The sequence below is a fragment of the Saccostrea echinata genome, unplaced genomic scaffold (assembly GCF_033153115.1).
Source record: "Saccostrea echinata isolate AGI-Se365-2 ecotype Australia unplaced genomic scaffold, CSIRO_AGI_Sech_v1 ptg000016l, whole genome shotgun sequence".
NCBI classification, from domain to species: Eukaryota; Metazoa; Mollusca; class Bivalvia; order Ostreida; family Ostreidae; genus Saccostrea; species Saccostrea echinata.
In genome coordinates, this window is record NW_026889765.1 from 9,376,267 (window position 1) to 9,401,971 (window position 25,705).

At 31.5% G+C, this 25,705-nt stretch overlaps 1 protein-coding gene across 3 annotated transcripts in view; it reads left to right on the top strand.

Annotated features, from left to right (window-relative positions):
* The window catches only part of LOC133188405 (amine sulfotransferase-like), a 165,609-nt gene extending 147,408 nt beyond the window's left edge, over positions 1–18,201 (top strand). Inside the window, exons 2-7 of one of the 3 annotated variants that reach the window (XM_061323818.1) lie at positions 4,023–4,219; positions 5,270–5,590; positions 15,550–15,653; positions 15,753–15,936; positions 17,135–17,340; positions 17,984–18,201. In XM_061323818.1, coding sequence (XP_061179802.1) covers positions 4,039–4,219; positions 5,270–5,590; positions 15,550–15,653; positions 15,753–15,936; positions 17,135–17,175 — 831 coding nt within the window. In that variant the 5' untranslated portion in view covers positions 4,023–4,038 and the 3' untranslated portion in view covers positions 17,176–17,340; positions 17,984–18,201. Of the gene's footprint in view, positions 1–3,408; positions 3,448–4,022; positions 4,220–5,269; positions 5,591–8,777; positions 8,882–8,983; positions 9,168–9,352; positions 10,192–15,549; positions 15,654–15,752; positions 15,937–17,134; positions 17,341–17,983 lie in introns of those variants that run through there. The other 2 variants (XM_061323817.1, XM_061323816.1) reach the window with 2 other exon arrangements.
* The last annotated feature ends 7,504 nt before the right edge of the window (positions 18,202–25,705 follow it).

The window sequence follows — 25,705 nt, forward strand, 5'->3', positions numbered from 1 at the left end:
GTGAATTTTACCTATTGGAACCGCAAGAAACGGATTCAAAAATGCCGGGAAAAGAATATTTCTGAGAGAAGGACTGCGTAGGAGAAAGGAGACTCCCAAATAATAGAAGTGTTCTAGTTTTTCAAGCAATGATGCCTTTTGGGGTCCAGATACTTTAGCTATAAACATATTGTTTTCTGGTATAAAGAAATTTGGTAGACATCCAGTATAAACAGCGTGCATTAAAAATTTATAGCATATCCAAAATTTGGAAAGCAAAGAGGCTGGATCCCAGGTCATTGAAGAATCTTCCTGTATCGCCCAAAATAAAATGGTTTTCATAAAATATGAACACAATAATTCGTCACAAATGATTTCTTTGAGAACTTTTTTTAACAAACCGTAGCAAAGAAACTGGACATGGTTTATAGAATACACAAGTTTACGTTCTGCCAATGAGAAGGAAATTCTCCTTTCTAAATCATCACAGCCTTGTTTGCTTCCGATGGGGACAAGGTGACATCCTGAACTAAGAATTGATTGTATTACACATCGTGTTGGCCATGCCTTGTTCGAACATCTGTTAATACACTGCCAAGCGACCTTGGGCCAATGAATTAAATGGACACAAATTGCATAGTCACATTCATTATTCAGAAAAATAAAATCATGGCACGGTCCATGTAGGTTTTCCTTTTCAAGTGGTGGGCATAGTTCACGCAAGGAGTGAAAAAGGTAAACTCTGAAACGTGAACTTGAAATATATGACCCAACGCTACCTTTAAACAGGGCATTAAAATTAGATGCATTACAGGTCGGCCTTAGTAGTTGTAATCTTGTGAATCCAGCTGGGGTTTCAGAGGTATCCATGAAAATGAGTGTATCTGTGGGTGAATAATTAAACGTGTCCTGGAACATGTCACATATCACCGTGTTGTTTAATGGCCATATCATTACATCTAAGTCAGATGAATAAATTCTGAATCCCTCCCTAAAGCTTCCACTCACCATCATTGTAAAATATCTGGTATGTTTATGTTTCTCTATGCCTTTCTCAATTATTTCACTCAAGTCCAATATTTCCCCCCTGAATCTCACAGCTTTTGGAGACCCTATCTTAATACATAGGGCTACGTATAGAATTTCAGATATGCGGGAAATATGGTTCATTTCTGTAGTAAATCCAGTTATCTGTCATTAATGCAGAAAATCAGTGGAACTAGCGTGCATTTAAATTTGCCTCATGCGGTAATATGTTTCCATTTCTTTTCCTTCTTTACACAAATCATAAGCAGAAACGTGACCGTAGACGTTATATGTAGGCACGATTGAAAATCCGCAATCTATTTTAAACGATAAGTCCCACCAATAAATCATCGTCTTTTGTAAAGAATGGAGGGTTAATATATGTATGAATCAGCTCCTGCATTACAGATATAGGCTTTATAGAATGATTTTCATGAACATACATTGCAATTAAAACCGTAAAAAGCAATACTCATATATTTCATATATTTTCATGGTATAATAAAGCTCAGCTATAGACAGTTAAAATGTTGAAGGCAATTTTCCTCAGAAATGTTTATAAAATATAATGACTATTTTCAATTCCACTAGCATAACGCATGCCTAAATTATATCATCACAGAAGGTGTCCCACAACAGACACCCATAATAGAGAACACAAGGCCTTTACTTGTATTTGTAACACCACATTGCATTATTCAGAATTAAAACACATGTAAAGGTTTATTGTTTATTGTATGTGGTCAGAATCAATGTAATTGAATTCGACTAAATTCGAGAACAGAATGTCCCGTATACCTGATTTATTTCACAAGGCTCACGGCGGGTGTGACGGGTCTAAAGGGGATGCTTACTCTTTCTAGGCACCTGATCCCATCTCTGCAATTTTCGAGGGTCCTTTTTATGCCCTTTTAACAGAATTGTATTGTTTGTGGATATTTGAAAATCATCACTGTTCGTTATCTTCACCTTTTTTTTCGTTAGGAAATATATCCACAGTATGTCGTTCGCACGAGATATTATGTCATTTGCGATACATTCTACCTCATTTGCACGATTTTTTGTCATTATATATATATATATATATATATATATATATATATATATATATATATATATATATATATATATATATATATATATATATATATATATATATATATATATATAGTATAACTTTCCACTTTCCGTATTGATTTTCGAAAACTTATGTCATTCTTTTCTTCCTTCACTTTTTTTTTAAAAGTTGATCGTACTAAAATCATGCTGAATACTCTGGGAGACATGTTTACCATTGAAAAGCCAGAAGATCCCTCTTGTCTGTTATTTAGCTATGAATATCTATAATCAGTCAAATATCCAAATATCAAACAAATGGAAGACAGTCATTAAAGGAGGTTACTATAAGAGTTATAACCAATAGTAACCATTTTACGATTTTCAATATGTGCTGAGAACACAATAGGCATAATAAATAGAGATATGTATGTTAATGTAATGCTGTTTTATTGCATTTTAATTGCGCGTTCGTCCAGTGTTGGTCAAAAAGGGAATAAGGAATGAACATTGAGGTTCAAACCTTGGCATCAATCACTTGTTATAAATTTTGTATCACTCTGTTGGAAAAAGGGTCATCTTTCAAAAGGGGTCTTTTTTTTATAGGATACACATATATAAAAAAAAAATGACCCCTAGGGCACTTTTTCTACAAAAAGAATATACGGCTTGGAGGTAATTTTTTTGTCGCTGAAAAATGACTCCCCGGTCATTATTCTATGAGGGTCATTATTCGTCTTTACACAAAATTTATATCTAAAAATGTTAACCGGAAATAATGTCTTACAAACTAGAAGGAAAACACGGAACTTAAAACTTGTAATCTTGATTTTTTTTAATCTTTCTGCGACAGAAGTTTCTCTCTCTCTTCAGTTTCTTCTACATAATGAGAGATAATGTTTGAAATGAATTTTTTCACACTACAATATCCTTTTAAAAAATACAATATTTACATGGACATTTCATAATATAAATATTTCAGAGACGATCGACGAGAAAGCCTTAGATCCATACTCCATTTTAGTGCAGTACACAAAATCAAGGCAATCCATTAGTCGATGGCAACCAACCACAGCATTTGTATGGGGTTTATACCTGCTGTACAAGCCTTAATGTAGAAGTAAGCTATTACTAGAGGTAGATATTAGTATGAAAACCAAAAGGTTAAAGCAATTTTACATCATTATTAACGTTTTATCCGATAAGGCCACTCTCTGACTCAATATAGAAGGCTGAGATTACTTTTTGTTGAAACAGACTGTATGACCATGCATATAGAAAAGTGATAGACAAAAATAGAACATGAAAGGTACAGATAATGACACAAAATTTGGAGGGGTGAGAGAGCAAATAAGTATCAAGCCCAATTTTGTTGTTGTTGTTTAGGTATGTATATATTTCTATAATTTGATTTTTTATATTGATCAATTGTGAAATGTAATAAACATGTTAAAATTATAATAAGAAGAATTGTTTTTAATTGTTTTACAATAAATAATTATTAAGTCCTAAATTTTGCACTTTCGAATCAATATTTCGCCATGTAAATTCAAATCACGTTAGATATATAAGACATTTACCTGTATATATTGTGGCATGAAAACAAGAATTAATTCAATAAGGAATAAGACAAGGAATTGTCCTTAATATTCTAAAGTTTGCACTCTCTTTCTTCAATGATGAAATAAAAAATCATCCGTATAAAAATGATATTAAAAAAGTACTAGTGCTAATATATGATATTATTTTATTTGTGTTTGTAAATATTAAGCAAATGTATACGGTTGAGCCTCATCAATTTGGACACTTGTGTTCCCATGTTAATCGTCCGAACCAATGAAGCATACTTTTATATTTGGAAGTTATAAATGTTAATTCGTTACGATCGGAAGGTAAAGTACCCGGATTACTGGTGTACAGATTACGGAAGTTAAACATATTCTAAGAAATTTCTATTTCAGAGCTTTTTTTAAAGTAATGAAGGCTCTGTTGAATGAGAAAGGGGAACCATATGAAAAGGTGATGGAGCACGATGGGTATTATTTCCCAAACAATTTAGGAGCTCAAAAGAATGTAAATGTTCCAGCGTTCCTGGCTGGTCTTAATGAACTCAATTTTAGAGATGACGAAATATGCGTAGTTTCGTACCCAAAGTCAGGTTAGCAAATCGAGACGTTATCTACTTTCTATATATATTTATGTTCCCTAAACGATGTTCAAGAATGCATGCTTTGAACTTTTTTTTCTTATTTCTACTCCGGCAATTTTTCGTCTTTTTTCTTTGAAATACTTTAAGTATTACATGTATATTTAATACATCGGTATATATTATGAGATATTATAACAAGATATATTCGTGAAATTTTGAAAAAAAAATCTCAAATGTGCTTGAAATTAGATTGGATGAAGTTGTAAAGGACTATTACGTTTTTAGATTTCAACAAAACAATTAAGATAAAATTTAGAATATTGGTAAATATAATGAGTCCCTGCATCATGATATCATAAAAATGAATACAAAATGAATTCGATGGCTGTATTTTTCTGAATTTTCAGGTAGATTCTGAAATTCGTTGAAAATTAAAATGTAGTCTTATATTATGAGACAATACAATGTGATATATATGACAATTCTTGCTTTTGCATTTGCGCTGAAATCTGATTGGCTTTTACTAATATGGCTTTATCTGCGTTATTATCCGAAAAATAAGGTCTAAATGATAGGTCTAAGGCACAAAATTTCAAAAAGCTTATAGGAAATAAAGCACTAAAAAGATCTGTAAAACTTTCAATTAAGATATTGAATAATAAAAACAAACACACACTTTCTGACTTCATTATTTATGCTGTGTGGTCAAATTAATCATAAGATAACCAAAGGCTTCTCTCTCTTCAAATTTTTAAAGAAGTAGATTTTACTATCATAAATAAATCTCACTAACTTACAATTCTTAAATAAATTTGTATCTGCCCAAATACTTTCTCATTTCAAATTCTTTTCTGTCCCAGAAAACACTTATTCCTTAAATTTCTTTAAAAAAATTCTTTGATTCTTGGGATTGGATGGAGGGAATGACACTCATAGAAGCATATCAACTTCTCTTTGTTCTTTGTTGGTAGACGTAAAGAGATCTCTTTCCTTGAAAGATTTCGAAAATTCATTTAAAGTATGAGTTAATGAATTTTTGTCTTTTTCTTTCCAAATAAGGGACACATTGGACTTTTGAGATTTGTAACATGCTTAAGAGTGGACGTACAGAATTCATTGACACCTTGATACCGATCTTTGATTACAGTCCAAAGGAAATGTTGAAATTCGCCCAGAGCAAAATTGGTGTCTATACATCACATTTCTATCCACGCCATATGCCAAAACAATTAATGAAGACGCGATGCAAAATAATCCATGTATATCGGAATCCAAAAGATGTTGCTGTGTCATTCTTTAACTTCATAAAAAAGCTAAACTATGTTGATATCCAGGACATGAGCTTCTCTGAATTTCTGAGACATTTTGTCAGCGGAAACGGTAATGAACATTTTTTGCAACACTATATATATGAATGTGTAAAACAATATTGTATATCAGTCATTCTACAAAAACATGACCAATTAAGAATTTTTTATGTCGCTTACAAAGTTACAGTTGTAATATCTAAAAACTATAAATTTAAAGATCGATTTCAACTCTAAGCCTTAAAATACACACATGGTTTTGTAAATATGCAGTTACAGTTTTGATATGAACATAGTGTAATGTTGAAAAACGTATTCCACTGCAAATCTTAAAGTCGCTTCATTTATTTACAAATTTCAAGACGAAATTTTCAGCTGTAAAAGCGTTCCGAATAGATTGTAATGAATGTTAAAGAAAGTTTTTTTATCCTATATAAAAAGAAATCAAACCACTTCTCGCAAAGAAATGCATGGATCTTTTTTCATGCGAAATTATAGCATGTCGCTAAAAATCGATTATCTTCCGTAAAGATTTTGTTTTGAATTCCAGAATGCAGATTTCAAAAAGAACTGAAACTTATCTGAAAGTGACCATGGAACCTAATATCATCGATTCTAGTTGCGAGTCAGCTATTTTAGTCGATTACTTTTTCGACATAGCAAAATGAATTAGACAAAAACAGTTGTGTCTCTTAAAAATTTAACTTCCGTACCGGTAATTCAGGAAAGTTTTTGCATTAAAAGTATAAAGATTTTTATTATTTTGGGAGCGAAATGTTTTATGCTTTTGTTTGATATCCTAAAACAAACTTTAATTTTAACTTTGCCGAGAATTTTTATTGCTGGGAATTAACTTCCGTAACGATTAACTTCCGTAACGATATTTTTCACGAAATTTAAACTTAATTTCGGATTCATGCGAAACTTCATGAATCATACTTAAGCGTTCTATACTGAACTTCAGAAACGAGAAATTGGTCAAATTCAGCTTTATTTAAAAATGATAAGACTTGTTCAAGCATTAACTTTCGTAACATTACCTTAAAATCAATGGTATATTAAAATTGTTGTAAAAAGTTAACGATACCAGATTTGTGGACAATTCTTTTTTTTCAAGTTCACTGATATGTCTTTAGAGAATTATGATGTTCATTTTGCTATTTGAAACAATTTTTTTTTCATGTTTTATACCCTGTATTGGTTCATTTATCGTAGAATGACTGATATGTAAGCTGTTTTTAACAGAATCTTGAGAGTTCTCATTGATATGCTTCCTCTATTGAAATAATTCTATTAATAGATTTCTTTAAAGTTACAATTATCAAATGATAATTGATAAATGCATCTTTTAGTCTTACGTTAAGAATATACGACGGTCATTCAAATAATACGTACACAATGTCGCTCTTTGTCATATTACTTTTTAGAAATTCGTCACCAACACATTAAGATATGTAAAAACAACTTTTTGTCGAAGTTCAAATTCATTCTATTTGATCAAAAGAAAAACTATAATTTAATTTGAAATCAACATCTTTTGTCACCACTCTTGACAGTGTAACCTCAAAACATATGGTCATGACTGCTTCTCAAAAATAAGTCCCCATTACATCTCACACAGTCTTTGGTGCATCTTCTATTCATTAGAATGTTTCTATAAGACTTGATATTTTGCTTGGCAACGTTAGTAATTTGTTTATTTATTTTTACCGTGTAACTCTTTAACAAGTTCCAAATAAGTGTAGCGCCCTTCCGCTTTCCGAAGCTTGAAATGCGTTCAAAACAGAACGCTACATTGCAAGGTCGATGTTGATTTTTATTTGTAAGTTATGTACTTAAGTAAGGTCAATTTATATAGAAAGTTCTCTAGGCTATATATAAACGTATTTGTTACGATATCACATGACCTCGTTGATTACGTGACGGTCATTTCTACTTTTTTGAAGTGTTTCACATAAATCGCTTCGGCGCAGCTGATTAACACAATTATTATTAACTTTTTCTCACATAAATAAACTCTTCGCTTCCTTGTGAACCCGAAATGTGCTTGGGAAAAGTTATACTCTTACTCTTGTACAAAATATTTCACAATAAATTCAACTTACCGACAAATTACAGGGTATTTTCCACTCAACGTATATTAAACTTTAAACTTTAAACAAGAGTAATAAAGCAAAGTTATCTAAAATGTTCAGGTATATAAGATTTAAAAAAAAAAGATTAAAACACTTTTATTTTACAGTAGCTTTCTGACACTTTATTCTTGTACAAAATATTTCACAATAAATTCAACTTACCGACAAATTACAGGGTATTTTCCACTCAACGTATATTAAACTTTAAACTTTAAACAAGAGTAATAAAGCAAAGTTATCTAAAATGTTCAGGTATATAAGATTTAAAAAAAAAAGATTAAAACACGTTTATTTTACAGTAGCTTTCTGACACTTTATATGCAGATTACAATAAGGTGTAAAGTTTATGACACTCTCCCCATCATAACAGCTCAAGTTTGCAGTGACTTGACGTCATTTTCAATTATGACGTCATACATTTGTAGTTCAGAGAAGTGAAGGCACAGAGTACACTGCGATATTCTCTGAAAAGCCTTAACGTGCCTGCGTCAATTTCCATGACGTTACTATCTCTTTTGACCAGATTTGTTTGATATTAGTAATCCCTTTTCTTCTCAGGCCGTTCTTCCGATTCAGAGTCTTCTTCACTCCTAATCTTCTTTTACCATTTCCATATAAAGACAAGTGCAGTGCTCACTTTTGATAATCTCCTGCTTCCCCAAGCAATTAAGTGTGTATTTTAGAGATTTCCCGAGTGCAACGCAAAATTATGTCTGGTTCTCGCTGCTCTGTGATGTCATCTTTTTTTCTCTGCTTTTTTCAATGAAGACTACCTGTCTTCTGCGACTGAAACTTAACTAATCAACTTTAAAAATTTTTTAGCATTATTTTACTGAGATATGACATCTGTATTGTGTATATAATGTAGTGTTAAAAAATTATTAAATTTTGACGTGCTCCGTGGCCCAAGTTTTAAATTTCAAATAATTTTGAAATTTATCATGATATATTGAATTTTTGAAACCAATTCATTAAGATTTATTGTTAAAACATGTCTACCGAATTTGGTTATCATATGACGTTAAAATAGAATAGTTACAAAATTCTACGTATTTTTTGAATGACACTTGTATTAGTTTGTTTTATTTACATAATATTAACATGGCGTTTATCTGTTCACTTCAGTTCATTGTGGGAGCTGGGTTAAATGGATTGAAGAATGGACGACATTTAAGAGAGAAAATCCAAACTATCCACTTCTGGAGATATCATATGAAGAAATGAAAAACGTAAAATTGCTATTTGAAAAGAATTTCATGACTATATCTATTTGTATCCTTTATACAACCGAAGCAATCTCGATTCAAAAAAATCTCTAATCTAAATTACAGAATCTGAAAGAAAGTGTTGAAAGAATTTCAAATTTTCTTGGTCTCGATTCTTCACCAAAGTTAGTTGAGGATATAGCAAGGAAATGTGATTTTGATGTCATGTCTGCACATAAAAACTCGCATGTTCCAGAAAGAATGAAAAATATATCATCCCTTGAAAATACGCATATTTTCTACAGAAAAGGTTGGATATATTTCTTTGATTGTTTTCTTCTTTAAGTAAAGTAATTTTTGTCATTTTGTGACGTATAAGGAAATAAACAGTTTAATTGTTTTTTGTTATCAATCAAATTTTTTTAGATTTACGGACTTTATTAATGTACTGATCCGAAGTCGATAGATATTCAATACAAAATATGTTCTTATCAGGTGGGGTTGGAGATTGGAAGAACCATTTCACGGTGGCTGAAAACGAGGCTTTTGATAAGTCGATGGAAACCATATTACCTATACTAGGATTGAAAATAACTCATGAGTTGTAAATAGATTTAGAAGTTGATGAACCTTACAAAAGTATACAGAAAATAATGTAAATAGCATCATTTCGATGTGAAAAATGTAAACCTCTAGGGTTTAGAACGGACATTTTATTCGAACATTTTAAACTTGGACTATATTCATATCATAATCATTTTAGTTATTAATAGTGAACTTAGTAGTGACAGTAAAATAAAATAAAAGGTTATTAAACAAACATGTACATTATTAGTGTACCACATACAGTGACTTTATAAATGGAAAAGGGACTTTATGTTCATGAACTATAATTACAAAGTTTATGTTTTAATCATAGATGGATACATTTGCTTAAAGAATATGTACATAAGTAGTGAGTATTGTTCGCTTTTAATTAGTGTTTTGACAATGAAAAAAATTACACTGAAATTTATTTAAATGGACAGGCAAGGGAAAATGGTGATGAAGTTCACGTCAGATTTGTTGTCACATTCTATAATGGAATCTCAAAATTGACTAGATTTGTTTGGAAGTTTGATCCAAATTTTGACAAAAGTGCTACACTAATCTTCCATACATTGGGATTTGTCGTGGATTACATTTGAGGCATTTATTTTTAAATATGACTTTGGTCTGATACCAAGGGCGGTAATTATGCCTGACCCAGTGTTAATGGGTCCGTCATAAGTGTTTGTACTAATCCTGAGTTGAATTCGCTGCGAGGATGCGATTGTAAATGGATAGTACTGTGTTTAAGTCGTAGAAATGAGGAATACGACAGGTGTTAGCAGTCATTAGGAGATGCCCACAGACGAAGAAAACGTTGGAGACTAATGATATAACTGATTTATGTTGCATTTTTGTACGGAATTATCAATACGTATGTTAATTACAAATTTTAATGAAAGAGAACAAAAACTGAATAAGACATGATTGTTAGAATGTACGGGATACACTGATGGTTTCTAATTTGAAGGGCGATAACACCGCCTGGAGTGGTGATAATTGCACTGCGTCATCTACTAAATCACCAGGACTGTATCCGTGGCGTGAACTTGAAAAGTAACACGGTGAACTAAGTTACTTACATGGGTTGTGAAATATAACTAATTTTGATCTATACCTAAGTGTGGAATGAGAACATTGATTCCAAAGCGAACAATATTGGCGAAGAGTAGTGCACCATAGTAAAACATAGATCAACGCGTAGATAGTGACGTAAACATATACTGGACACATATTGGACCCATATAATCAATGTAACCTTATATATTGGACTTAACATCGGGAACAAGAAGAAGATGTCCGCGAACCTCCTGTGCTGTTCGATTATCGTAATATGTGCAATTAACAATTAATAAATGGTGACTAAATTTTTTTCAAAGACTGAGGATTTTGTTTAATAAAAAGTGAACAGTTTCGTTGGACTAATTCCTAACTTGTGAACGAAATAAACTGTGATTAAGTTTAAAATTATGTTCAGGATTTAACGGAGAAATTTCCACGGGGAAATTTATTATTGTGTTGGGACGAATGTAAACCTCTAGGGTTTAGAACGGACATTTTATTTGAACATTTTAAACTTGGACTCTATTCATATCATAATCATTTTAATTATTAATAGTGAACTTAGTAGTGACAGTAAAATAAAATAAAAGGTTATTAAACAAGCATGTACATTATTAGTGTACCACATACAGTGACGTTATAAATGGAAAAGGGACTTTATGTTCACGAACTATAATTATCTTGTTAGAACAAATTGGATTTTGTTGTTGGTACAATGAACTATAATTTTGTAAATCATTTTGTAATGGAATTGATCAGAATAGACCAATCAAGCCCATCGATACTAAGTAATAAAATTTGAACGGAAATGTAAAGTTACGATTAAGATTCTTGATTAACGAGGTTGGATCCTGATATTTAAAGTCTTAAACTTTTTTTGTCACGTATAGTTTTAGTTTCTACACACATAGCTTAATTAAAAATCAAAACAAAAAATGGGGGTCAATATGCTTCTTTTGGCGCTACAGTACATTTAATATGACCTTTTTGCACTGAAATTTGTGTCTTAATCAAAAATCACCTCTTCGACGTTTTTCCCTCCAATGTTTTTATCCAAATAATAAACTATTAGTTTATTTAAAAAAAGACACATTGAAATTGTGACTAAGAAAAAATTGCAAATTGCTTCGCATAATCAATTATTTGACCTTTCTGCACTCACAATATGTGATTTTTCTGGCATTAAAAATTTAACAAGCAAAAAAATTATTTTAAAGTCTTAAACTTTTGGTGAATTTAAGCAGATTGATCAAAGTTATCTTATATATTCAGAAAAGAAAAACAAAAGTGGGGGTCTATGATGTAAATTTTTAGATATTACTAAAAAAGTGTTAATTTTATGTTAAAATTGGCTCAATTTTTTCCTGGACTTTCAGAATATATTTACTATATTAGTCACAATGTAATGAAAGAATTCATGAGAAATAACTTAATAGATATTTCAGAACCAGAATAAAACATTTCACTGCAAAAAACAGCTCTGTGTGCAATCAGCATGGAAAAATAGGAAATTAAACTTAACAGTACTGTATATTCTTCAAAAGGGAAAAATTGATCTTTTTCTTCTAAAAAACCTTCCGCCACAAAATATAGTTCCCAGCTTAATCCTAATTGAATGGAATTTAATCGCGGTTTTTTCATTGGATATAGTTTAATTTGCATTGTAGAATCCAGATTTAATGTTAGAACTTAAAAATGATGCAGAATTTTAGAAATAAAGGTCCAGACCAAAATCTGCTCAAAGGCTCAGGATCGAACCTCCTTAAGAGTAATAAAATTGGGAACTTTGAAGCAGATAAGTAAAAGAGCCTAGGGCTAGAACTCCTGTGGTGCAGAGGTAATGAAGGTATACCTGGATTGGAAGGTGATGCCATGTTGGGGTTCATAGGTCAACGGACAGGCCTACGGACTAAGCGTAGGCGGTAGGGTAATGTTAAGTCAGCCAATGAAAAGTACTTTTATATCCGGGACCATGAATACCCTCTGAGCACAAAATACCCTGTTTTGTCGGTAAACGGCACTTTTTCTATTCTCTTTTCTTTGACTCTTTTGAAATACTTTTTGGACTTTAATTTTTTGGATCTCACTTTAATTTTTACTTTTGGGGTTTTAGTTTTACGCTCTTCTGAAATATTTGGGACGGATCTTTAAAACTTTTGCTATAACCAGTGTATTGGCCTATTCTGATGAGATTTCAGAAACTAGCATTATAAAATCTATATGATCACGGTAGTTTAATAAACTTTTCAAAAAACTTAACAAACTTTGTTATTGGCTTACAAAAATTTGTAAATTAGTGCATGAGATTGTATAATGTACGTATGGTATTTTTCGCGTTTAAGAGACCTCTATACACTGCATGATTAAGAGTTCTAATTTTGTGGTATTTTCATGCAGATAGAATAATCTGCCTTTTGATCTACAATAAAAGAAATTGAAATTTACAGTTTATTACTTCATTTGTGATCAAATCAAGCATTCATGACAGATTGAACACTTTATATGCAGGTATTTTGCTTACTTCTACTTTGTAAACAACAGTGATTTCTTTTCATAAGTACCTCATTATCTTTGAACATTTTTCCTGTGGACAAATGCAAGGTCCCATATGTTTGAAAATGAAAGAGATATGCTTATGATTTACACCTTTACACACTATAATTTTCTCAATGTCCAAAAACATTTTTCGTTTGGTATATAAAGGGTCCTTAATGACATTAAATACACGTACTTGCAGGTTGTAGAAAAAGCATAACACCTTCGATTAATTTCTCTGTACTTAATTTTTATTCTGCTGGATTGAATTTTGAGATTGATTAATGAGAAATGTAAAATATTGTTAAACATACTTTCTTGTTCTTATTTGAGGACTATTTCTTCATGAAAAGATCTTTTAAATTGGAAATAAATAAATGTTGGATATAGAATATGCATTTCGCATGGTAAAACATGAAATTATAATCTGATTACTTTGAAAGCTATCATCTAGTTTTTGATGAAACTTTAATATAATAACACTTCTGTTTACCAGGTAGTTAGATAATGTTGGCATGCGGCATGAAAACAAGAATTTATTCAGTAGCCTAGGGAATAAGAAAACTAATTTCATTCGTAAGCTTGTACCCTCTTTATTTAATGATGAAGAAGCATCATTCATATATGAAATGAAAACAAGATGTGTTCGTAAAACACTGATGTCCCCGTATAGCACCTTATAGCGAAGGTTAAACTTTCTCAAATGCAAATCATTAATGGTGCCCAAGGAAAGGCCTTCTCACAAGAAAACCACATGTGAAATATGAAAGCCCTAACACCAACTGTTGAAAAGTTATGGCCAAGGTTAAAGTTTTTCAGAAGTAGGTCAAACTTGTTGGTATCCAAAGGAAGGTCTTTTCTTCTCGTATGCCCAGTGTGTACCTGAAATATTTATCGTATAAACAAAAATTTGACAGGGTACATAAGAAATTCATAGCTGAAATACGTTGACTCTTACATATCTTCTCTCAATCAAAATTTTTCAGCAATATTTAAATTTTTGATAATTGGGTCATCTTTCAAGGTCTTTGGGTTAAAAAATATAGTTAATTTGGAAATGCTTGTCACAGGTAATGCACGTGTCAAATATGAATGCCATATCAAAAATTGACAACACTGAAAAAATGTTTAAAAATTAGGTCAGACTTGAAGGTCAAGGTCATATGGTCAATATCACAGCACACTCGGAAAAATTTTGACAAAGATAATGGACTTGTCAAATATGAACAACCTTTCTTATGACATTCAAAAGTAATCACCAAAGTAATTTTTTTGAAAATTAGGTCAAACATGAAGGTCAAGTTCAAGACCTCAGAAATCATAGCATGCTCGGAAAAACCTTGTAACAGGTTATGCACACGTCTAATAAGAAAGCCCTATCCATTCTCAATCAAAAGTTATAAGCAAAGAAAAAATTGAAAAGTAGGTCAAACTTCAAGGCCAAGATCACAGGGCCAAAAACCATAGTAGATTTGGAAAAGGCTTGTCACAGGTAATGTACATATGTAATGTGAAATCCATATCTTTTCAAATTCAAATTTTATGACCAATTTAAAGTAATGTTAAATTTTTTTGAAAGAAAGGTTAAATTTCAAGGTCAAAATCAAGAGGTAAAAATTCATAGTATATTTGGGAAGGTGTTATCACAGGTAATGCATATGTCAAATATGTGCATTAAAGTGAATCAGTATCTCCCAAAATATACTGTCATTTATAACTTGCAGAAAAGAGAACACTTAAGCTTATTCCAAAAAAAAATCGTTAAAAATAAATACGGTTCTATGGATACGGATGGGAGGGACTGACATGGCATTCATGGTAGCTTATCGAATTCTTGTTGCTCTACGTTAGCAGAGGTACAGTTAAGATACCCTTTTCTTCAAAATATTTCGAAATTTCATTGAAGTTTATGAGCAAATTTGAGTAAAAACAATTTTATGTATTTTCTTTCTATAAGGAACACATTGGACTTATGAGATCTGTAACATGCTAAAGAGTGGACGTTCAGAATTCGTTGACGCCATGGTACCAATCTTTGATTACACCCCACAGGAAGAGCTGAAACTCGTCCAAAGCAAAACTGGTGTCTTTACCTCACATTTCTATCCAAGGCATTTGCCAAAACAATTTATACAGACGCGTTGCAAAATCATCCATGTATATCGGAATCCGAAAAATGTTGCTGTGTCGTACTTTAATTTTCTTAAAAAGTTAAAGCTAAACACCCAGGACATGAGCTTCTCTGAGACATTTTGTCAGTGGAAACGGTAACAGCATTTTCTGTAAAACTATAATTCAAACAAAATTTAAAGTTTTACAAAAAGACATTCTCAATGTTTTTTTTTACGTAGTTCTGTTTACAGATTTATTCAGAGTTCAATTATAGTTATAATTTTAAAAAGATTTTATGCATCTTTTATTGTTTTGAGATTACGATGCACGTTCTCCATACATGTCAAAATACTAATACAAAGATACTTTTAAGTGTAACTATTTATATATTGCAGTTCCATGTGGGAGCTGGGTTAATTGGATAAAAGAATGGATAACATTTAAGAAAGAAAATCCCAATTATCCACTTCTAGAGATATCTTTTGAAGAAATGAAAAGAGTAAAATAATCTTTTGAAAAGTCTCTTATAACTATACATATATCTTTATTCTTTATACAACAGTAATCTGAATTACAATATTTCTAATATAAATTACAGGATCTCAAGGAAAGTGTTGGAAGAATTTCGGATTTTCTTGGTCTCGAGTCTTCACCAGAGTTAATTGAGGATATAGCAAGGAAATGCGATTTCGATGTCATGTCAGCATATAAAAATTTGCATATCCCAGAGAGAGTGAAAATTTTATCAGCCTTGGAAAATACACATGTTTTCTACAGAAAAGGTTAGATATTTTCCGGATCCTTTAATTTCCTGTTTTCTACTTTTAAAAAGGTAATATTTGTCAATTTGTGCAGTACAAGGAAATATTTTTGCATTTTCTGTGTTTCCTCCCACTATAAACCTACACTCAATAGTTGCGTTTATAGGATTAAAGACGCAACTTGGTCTGCTTTGAGTGCAATTTCGTTTCTCACACTTGCACAGTACAAGCTAGTACAATAATAAAACGAGTTCAGAAGTATATATTCCAAATGTTCTGAAAAGGAATGAATATTAGTTTTTAATAATATTCTCTGGAAAAAAAGAGATTCAAAATGATTAAAATTGCTGATTTATCTCTTTAAAAAATAAATTACGGTAATGTATTTAATTGTATAATAAAACTTTTTACAAGATGTGATCACAACTTACTAGTATTACAACTTTTTTTTCAGAACTGCTATATCTTTATTTTTTGTTCATATTCACTCATATTTTGCAAAGAACGATAACTCTTCATGCTAGGGTGTTTTATGTTCAAATGAAATGAAACGAAATTTCTGTGATAGGACATCTATTCTAAGAGCGATTTCAGCTCATAAAATGAATTTTAAGAACTTAAAAAACATAGTAAAACATTCTTAAAATCAATATAAAAGCATTCTCTTTTTCATAATACTGTTAAATTGTTAATTTATCTCAGAGGGTTTCGATGACGTCACAACTGCATCAAAACAAATTACGAGAATTTGAAGACGATGCGGTGTGTATCCAGATAACTATGGTTGAGAAGCAAATACCATATATATTATTTGTAATTTTTTGAGAAAGGGTTGATTTATCAGGTCTACTCATTTTATTGTCATGTTTTTTTTTCTGTACTGGAGACAAGCAGCCGTATCCTTATGTAGGCCAGGATTTCCTCTGATATTCTTGAAAACATCACAGAATGCAAATATAAGTAATAAACAACGATTATTTAGTGAACATGGCATTATGAATAGCAATATCTCTGCTGGCATATTTTCCATGATGCGCTAACGTGCATCATGTAATATGTCAGGAGAGCAATTGCTATTCATAACGCCATGTTCACTGAATAACGTTGTTTATTTCTTAAACATCTGAAACACTTCATGTATTTTTGACATCATTAGAATTTTGAGAATGACGAATTTTATCAATGTATTGAATAACCCGGAACACTTCTTTTTAATCAGGCATGGTAGGAGATTGGAAGAATCATTTCACGGTAACTTAAAACGAGGCTTTTGAGAAATCGATTGAAACCATACAACCTAAAATTGGATTGAAAATAACTCACGAGTTATAAATACATATAGATGCTGATCATCCTTACAAAAGAGTCAGATGATTTTACAGAGAATAATGTAAATGCGTAATTAAGCTTAAATAATTTAATTTTGTTTGTATTCTAGCCTCTGATTGGTTAATATCCTAAAAAGAACACAAATTATTTTTGTATAACCTGGTTTGATATGGGGATACACCCCCCTGACAACCAGCTGAATCATCTGTATCCATACAATCCTCTCATTTCCAGTCCTCGGGATTCATGGAAAATTCCAGATTTAATAAATGTACCAAACAATAATTCGATCTTACCACATGTAAACAAACAACAAGGCTGCTAGGTATATGTATCAGTTTTTACCTCCCCTCGCTTCCCATCATTTCCGGTACTTCCGATACTACGGTTGTATTATTGAGCGGCAAATTTGAACTAATAAAAAGCAACGAAATTTATCACCCATAGTTATTTAATGATTTTAAAATTAAATTATAAGGAACGACTCAAATTCTTGGCCAAATTATTCGAGTATAACCTGGTTTGGGTCAGTTTACGCTGTTTTATTATCCGCATCGCGGATTATAAAGCGTAAACTGACCCAAACCAGGTTATACTCGAATAATTTGACCTGGTTTGGGTCAGTTTACGCTGTTTTATTATCCGCTTCGCGGATTATAAAGCGTAAACTGACCCAAACCAGGTTATACTCGAATAATTTGGCCAAGAATTAGAGTCATTCCTAAAATATCCAAGTTAGTATTAAATACTTGTTGGAGAATGTTGGAGTAAAATGAGCATGAAGCCCTCGTATGTTTATGCATGCTAAATTCAGTGATGAATTATGAGAAATAGTGAATGAGAACTGTAAAACATTTTTAATTTTCCTTTCCTACTCTTCCCTAAAATTGTTTCAGAATATTTCTGAATTACATGTACAGGGATTATCTTTAGCAAAAATGCATTGTGCTTTACCAAAAGGATAAGTGCTTCTTTAATGAGTAGATGTTTTTAGAATTGAATTTATAAAATGTTGTGTATAGAATATATAGTTCGCTGTATCAAAAAAAAAAAAAAATAAAAAAAAAAAAAAAAATAAAAAAAAAAAAAAATTAAAGTTTGAATATTTTTTTCTGAAAGCTAAGGTATTATTTTGATGAAACTGTCATGGACAAACACGTATTTTTAGTAAATTTAGTTTAAATTCCGTGCAAGCCCTATACAAAGAACAAGGTACGGTTTCAATAAAATTTTGCCCTGCATTTTTCTTAAATATGAAAGAGATGAAAGAGAATAAAACTCATGCCTTTTGAATCATTGAAATTCCATGCAGTAAGAAGGTACAAATCGTTTTTCTCAAATGGACTTTACACAACATATCCAAAAATTAAAGTGGGCAACGACTGTGGACATTATATTCTTAAGGTAAATAACCCCTGAAATGAGTCATTTTGAGACTTTTTATGTTCAAAACCTAAAAATGTAACACATTAATGATGTCATATTTCCACAAGGGTTTTCCTTAATATCATATTCTTTCATAATTTCTCACATTCATCTCATCAACTCATAATTAAGCCAATTTCATAACTTTTTAAGAATATTAAATTTTTAGGGAACAATAAAGCCCAAACCGTACCTTCTTCTTTATTACTGAAAGGGTAGGATTTACAATCAAATAAATCGTGTATTTTGTAATAAGTCATCTAACGTAGAGAAGTTTTACTTTATGAAGCTTATTTACAGAAATAAAAAAGAATGATGTAATAATTAAAAAAAACTAGACGCTCGACCACAAATTGAGAGGCTACGTGCAATAAAACGTACATATACATGGGAGATTAAAAAGGTTAATGGATAAACTGACGTCGGTAACATTGTCACCGTGCGGTGTTAAACGCGACCTAACGTTGCATTTAACTCAATGTTTAAATAGTATGAAATAGAACTAAATGGAATTTTAAGGCAAAATTCAAAATAGGTAGAAGTATTAGTATGCAAAATTTTGTTTACAACTTTTGATAATGGTCGCTTACAGATTTGTAGCCGATTTTATAATGTCAAAGTTTAACGTCATTAAAAGGCTTAAAGTTGACGTTAAAATGGAATATACATTAAATCTCTTATACTGCGAACAATTGGATCAAAATATAGAATGTGTAAATTGCCCCGGTTTAGTTTAATTATGGTTCGTCAATACCTATTGTTATCTAATACATGAATGTCGTTTTCATCATAATTAGCATTTGACTCCAGTCTTTGGCACTCCCTTTTTCAGCTCTTCAAAGATTTTTTTTTTCATTTAAATATTTCGGATTAGTGTGTTTCATGAACACAAAACCTACATATACATGTTTATCAATCTACTGCCTTTATGAAATTTGATCATAAGTTTCCAAGAGTTATAGGGGCTTGAACACAGATTTGAAGTTAATATTTTCTCGAATTTTCTGTATAATATCATGACTTATACGTTGCTATAGCATTTCACACGAAAATATAATTAAAGCGTGTTTAGAAACTTCTTATATCGAAATTATTGATCATACTAATTTCGGGACGCGTTTTATTGACACATCCTTGAACTATCACAAAGTAAACTTTATCATTAATACTTAAGGTAAGTAGAAATTTTGTTGAATTTGTATTAAGTAAAATTATTAAAGCTATAATAGAGAAAATTCAGAGTAGTAATGGGAGAAAGCAAAACCAAATCATCAGTATTGTCAGTCCGTGCTCAGTGATATGTACAGTGTTTAACAAATTGAACACACCCTATGAAATGTAAACATTAACAAAAACAGAGCTCATGCCTTGTTTACAAAAACAGGTGTTTGATATGATGTTAAAAAGAATGTCGTTGCCATTGAATTCTAAGAATATTTATGTAAATTCAATTCATTTAACTGTTATATTTTTGAATAACCATAGAAATTTTAAATACAAACAATGAAACTGTGTCCAGGCACCTTTAATGAATCAAATGTAAAATACTCTCTGATTACTTCGATTGTAGGTAAGCTTCATAAATGCCTTAAGACCGTCATGCATATGGTGGCTCAGAAGGAAGAGCACTCGCTCCGTGATCGGAAGGTCGTGTGTTTGAATCACGGCCGCAACTGACCTAAGTCGACGAAAATAGGTAGCAACTGTTCCTTCGCCAAGCTCTCGGCACTTTGAAGTGAAAGTTGCGGGTCCTTCGGATGAGACCTTAAAAACCGAGACCCCGTGTCACGGTAGGCGTTGGCACAATAAAGAACCCTCACTGCTCAATGGCCCTAAGTGCCGAGTAAAGGTCTAAATTTGAAACCCTTCACCGGTATTTGGTGACGTCTTTATGTGAGAAAAATTATCGAACTGGACGTAAAGCAACATACAATCAATCAATCAATCAATCAATCAATCATAAGTACATTAACTTGCAAATGTTGACAATTTTCACACAATAATTAATATTTGTATCTCATTATTACTATTGTCAAATCATAGATACATTTCAAAGATATCTGTTCTGATGTTAAAATAATGATTTAATTAAGATTTCTTTTCTGAAATATATAAATAGTAGAGAACTTTTAATTGTATTAAATAAATAAACTCTTACGATCATTTTTTTTTAATTTAAACAAAGCAGGGTATAGATAACACTTTGGAGGATTGTTTTGATAGCAATGAACAGCTCTGTGATTTGAAGAGTAATAAGACAGGTCTTAATGACACATTATTGTCATTAAACAATTTCCTATTCTTTGAATTTGATAATCAAAAAATTGAATTACTTCATGGCTATACCATAGGAGGTTTGAACAAAATTTTAGATAAGCATTTAATTTGTATTAATTCCATATGTGGGTATGATTATGAATTAAACTTAAATGATTATAAATAAGCAAATACATATTTATCAAATTCATTTTTAGGATGCAATAAAGTTTTGGAAAACAGAAGATTTGAAGATGTTTTAAATGAATAAAAAGAACTGTAAAATGTGACTGTGATGGAAATGTTTTCGTATTTAATATGTATTATATGCATCATGTAAAGTAATTGAATTGTAATTGAAAAGGCAATTGAAATCACATGGTATTTTTCAGTGTAATTAATCAAATTAAATTACAAGTAATCGAAAAAGTGGTCAATTACAAATTACTTCCAATTACTTTGAAAAATGTAATTAATTACACTCAATAACAATTACTTTTTTTAATTACCCCATCCTTTTTTTTATTTGTACTTTTCAATTATAACTGTTGTTTTGCCAAAGGAACTGTTTTTAATTTATAATTTTTTTTCCAAACAGTCTATTCCTCCTTGTTATTTGTCAGCATATTAGGGAATGCTACAATTTTTATGAACAGTCGGAATCGTCCAGTATTTGAAATCTATTTATAAAATTTGTATGACGTCATCACAGGAGGTTATTTGCGAAAATATTGGTAAAAAATCCAAGCATCAAAAACGAAAAAAAGACTAAAAACTACTAGCAGCCATCTTTAATTGTGTTACACACTTTGCTCTTAAAAACCCCAATACTGTGCACGACGTCTAAAGATTTTACAGCAGTTTGTGACCTTACTTTTGGATGAACCCTTCTAATCTTTCACATCAAGAATTATGTAACGTTACGATGTCCTTGTATTCGGGAATACTTCTTTAAAACTGCCCTGCCTGTTATGCACGCATGAGATTTATTATCTGATACTACTGTGTTGCTGTTGTTTAAGTATGTGTGTAATTCTGTAAGATAAAAATGCTTTTTTTTTATGTTGACCATTTGTGAAATTTTATTTGCACGTAAAATATTAATTGAATTTGAGATATACGTTATTTAGTTTAAAAGCACTTTCCCCTTATTTTTGCTTTATAAGAAATAAGAATAAAGATCAAAATTTTGCCCTCTCGGCTGAGTATTTGAGCATTATCTATTACCATAAGTGAATAACTTCTCTCAATTGAGTACACTTTTCGTACAAGATCAATAAAGTTCTACCCACTGGTCCGAATTTCAAAAATCTGATAAAAACACCTTTGCGCATCAAAACTTTGTACACTGTTTGCCTACTATAGATGCCCAGGAGCAGAGAAGAAGATTTTAAAAAAAGAATGCATTTTCACCATATAATTAATAGAGCCCCGCCCTAACACCTAATCCCCTAACCAAGGGGCTATGGATTTCACAATTTTGGAAGAGGCACCCTTGCTCACAATAACTATACATTTAATTTGTTTGCTTAATACAAAGAAACAGAGAAGATAATTTTAGAGAATTAATGCCTTTCCCATTATACTCAATTGAACCCCAAGCTAACACCAGAACCCCTGACTTGGATCATGCATTTCACAATTGTGGAGGAAGCACCTTGTTTATCATAACATTGCAGTTAAATTATCTGCTAAATTCCAAGGAGTAAAGAAAACTATTATCAGAGATTAGATGCATTTTCACTATATTATCCTAACACCAGAAATCCTGACCCAGGGGTCATGAATTTAAAAGGTTTGAAAGAGGGACCCTCGCTCATCATTACTATGCACTTAGTTTGTTTGCTTAATACCCAGGAGCACAGAAGAAGATTTTCAAATAGATAGTGCATTTTCACTTAAAACAATAAAGTCCCCTCCCCTACTAAATCCCCGACCCTTGGGCCACAAATTTCGCAATTTAGAAAAAGGCACCATCATAGCCATGCACCTCTGTTCAATATACAGGGGTTGAGATTTTTGCTGAATTTATTTTTCTCTATATTATCATTAGAGACCCGCCGTAATTCCAAAATCCCTGACCATGGGGCCTTGAATTTCACATTGTTAGTAGATAGTTCAATTGTTATTACAACCATGGCAAAAGTTCAACTGCTTGATGTGCAGGAGTCAAAAAAAAAAGATTTTCAAATATCGTATTAATTTTGATGGATTTATCCCAATCCCTCAGACCCTACTGGGGGAGGGACCATTAAATTCAAAAATCTTATTCCCCTTTTCTCATTAATGTTTTATGCCAAAATTGGTTGAAATTGGTTTGGCGGTTCCAGAGAAGAAGTTAAAAATGTTGAAATGTTTTAAGGATCTGTGGATGAATCAATTTTGATGGATTTATCCACATCCCTCAGGCCCTACTGGGGCAGGGACCATTAAATTCAAAAATCGTATTCCACTTTTCTCATAGAAGTTTTTTTATGCCAAAATTGGTTGAAATTAGTTCGGCGGTTCCAGAGAAGAAGTTTAAAATGTTCAAATGTTTTAAGGCACTGTTGATGAATCAATTTTGATGGATTTATCTCCATCCCTCAGGCTCTACTGGGACAGGGACCATTAAATTCAAAAATCTTATTCCCCTTTTTTCATAGAAGTTTTATGCCAAAATTGGTTGAAATTAGTTCGGCGGTTCCAGAGATAAAGTTAAAAATGTTCAAATGTTTTAAGGCACATACGGCGGATGACAAAAACAGATAGCAGTAGGTGGTTTGAGTGACTCAGACGACCTAAAAACAAAAGAAATATTTGGGTTGGAAAATAAAAAAAATAGATGTAATTATCGTTTTGGTGTTTTGTGGGTAGAAAATTGAATGCGGGAATAATATTACTTCAGATGTCATTTCTCACCAAAGAAGTTGGACGTATTTGGCGTGTAATCTGCATGAGTCATGTGTACGAATCATTCATAGCTAAAAAGTCCAAGTCAAGCAGATGATTTGGTCTGCTGATCATAGCTGGGAATTCGAAGACTTCACGAAAGGTATGCAGATAAATAAAAGGTTATATTATTTTGAAATACCTTGTCAAAAAGTGTAATATTTAAGTCTGCTTATCTTAACGGTTAAAAAAAGACATGTGACATATTTTCATAATTATAAACATCTATCATACTATTGGGTATAGATAAACGCAAATGTATTAAAATTTCGGAAGACTTGCTTTTGGTCTCGGTGCAACAGAAATCAAAATTTCACTTTATTTTAAAGTTCTAAAAAATTATAATAATAACAATCATTAGTAAATAAAAACAAACTGATAAATGACTAGGATGTGTGTTTCAAATATAAAAATAAACGCCCAAAGTGAGGATAAAAAAATATTTATTGATTCATGACCGTCAGGGACGGGAAACGAATATCACTGTGCTACCGTCGCTACATACAACAATTGGATTTTAAAACAACAATGAAGCAGCACATTTACAAGATGTATTTTTATTTTTGGAAAAAGTTATTTTGTCGGTCTCTGGGTCTTCTTTCCATTTTTTTTACGATTGCTCATTTCTCTGAGTTAAAATGCACACAAATAATGTTTTAAAATTATGGGACGATGACCCAGAGATATCAATAACAAAAAAAATAAAATTTCGTAAAAATGAACTGGTGACACTTAATTAAACATATTGAAAGAGGAAAGTAAAAAAGAAGTTAATTATCAAATTAACAGTTTTTAATTAAATGATTTGTCAGGTGGCCAGCAACACAAAGAGACACAGAATAAATGGATAAATACATATCATTAGTATCTGTAAAATTGTCACCAAGGACTGAGGTTGTAACAAAAATAAAACTGAAATATTAGAGGGTGCGTTGGTAGCGGACATAATCTGAACTACAAATAAATGGGGGTGATACCAGACTTAATCTGAACTACCTGGACCTAAAGGTTGAGATAGCATACATCAATTAGAACAAGAATACTCAATTAATGAATTACAACAATAAATGAACCTAGGCAAATGAAATGCTTGACAGCATCTGACTTTCATCTACCCAATTTTGAACAGCATTTTCTGAAAAGCCCTCTTTTGATGCATGAATAGCCCCTCCAATTCTAAAGATGCGAAGTTTTTATTGCTTTGGATCTAAACCAATAAATGTGATTACTTTACTTATTTTTTTAAGACAAAGGAGTAAGACACAGGGCAACCATCTAGAAAGTGGAACAGAGGTTCAAAAGAGTGGAATCAATGCTTTAGATAATGAAAAAATGCATGAACTGGACATGAATGAATGTGTTTGAGCTTCTAAAGTAAACCTAGGCAGCCCCAAACTAATTGGAGTAATTGGACATGTTTTAACGTGCCATTTACTACTTCAACATGCTCATCTGACCTTCGAAATAGACTTTCTGACTTTTTTTTATCTTATAATCAATTCACCTAACCTGAAAATCCCATGGAATGCAATCAAAAAACAAAGCTTTAATCAGTAGCTTAAGGGTATGGCTAGGGACTGTATGTCCCAGAACATTTACAAATCTTTTTTTTTCAGATTTTCTTCAGAAACAGTAACAGTTTTTTGCATAGAGGCAATCGACAGATTTGACTCTACCCACCCTAACAAAAATTTACTATAGTAAACTATACTATAGTTAACAATAGTAAAAACTTTGATACTTTGATTTATTATGAAACTTTACTCTGAAACTTTTTTTTGAGATTTAAAATTTCTGAAATTTGATAACATTTATGTAAAATTTGGAAATAATATGTGAAAATACAAAT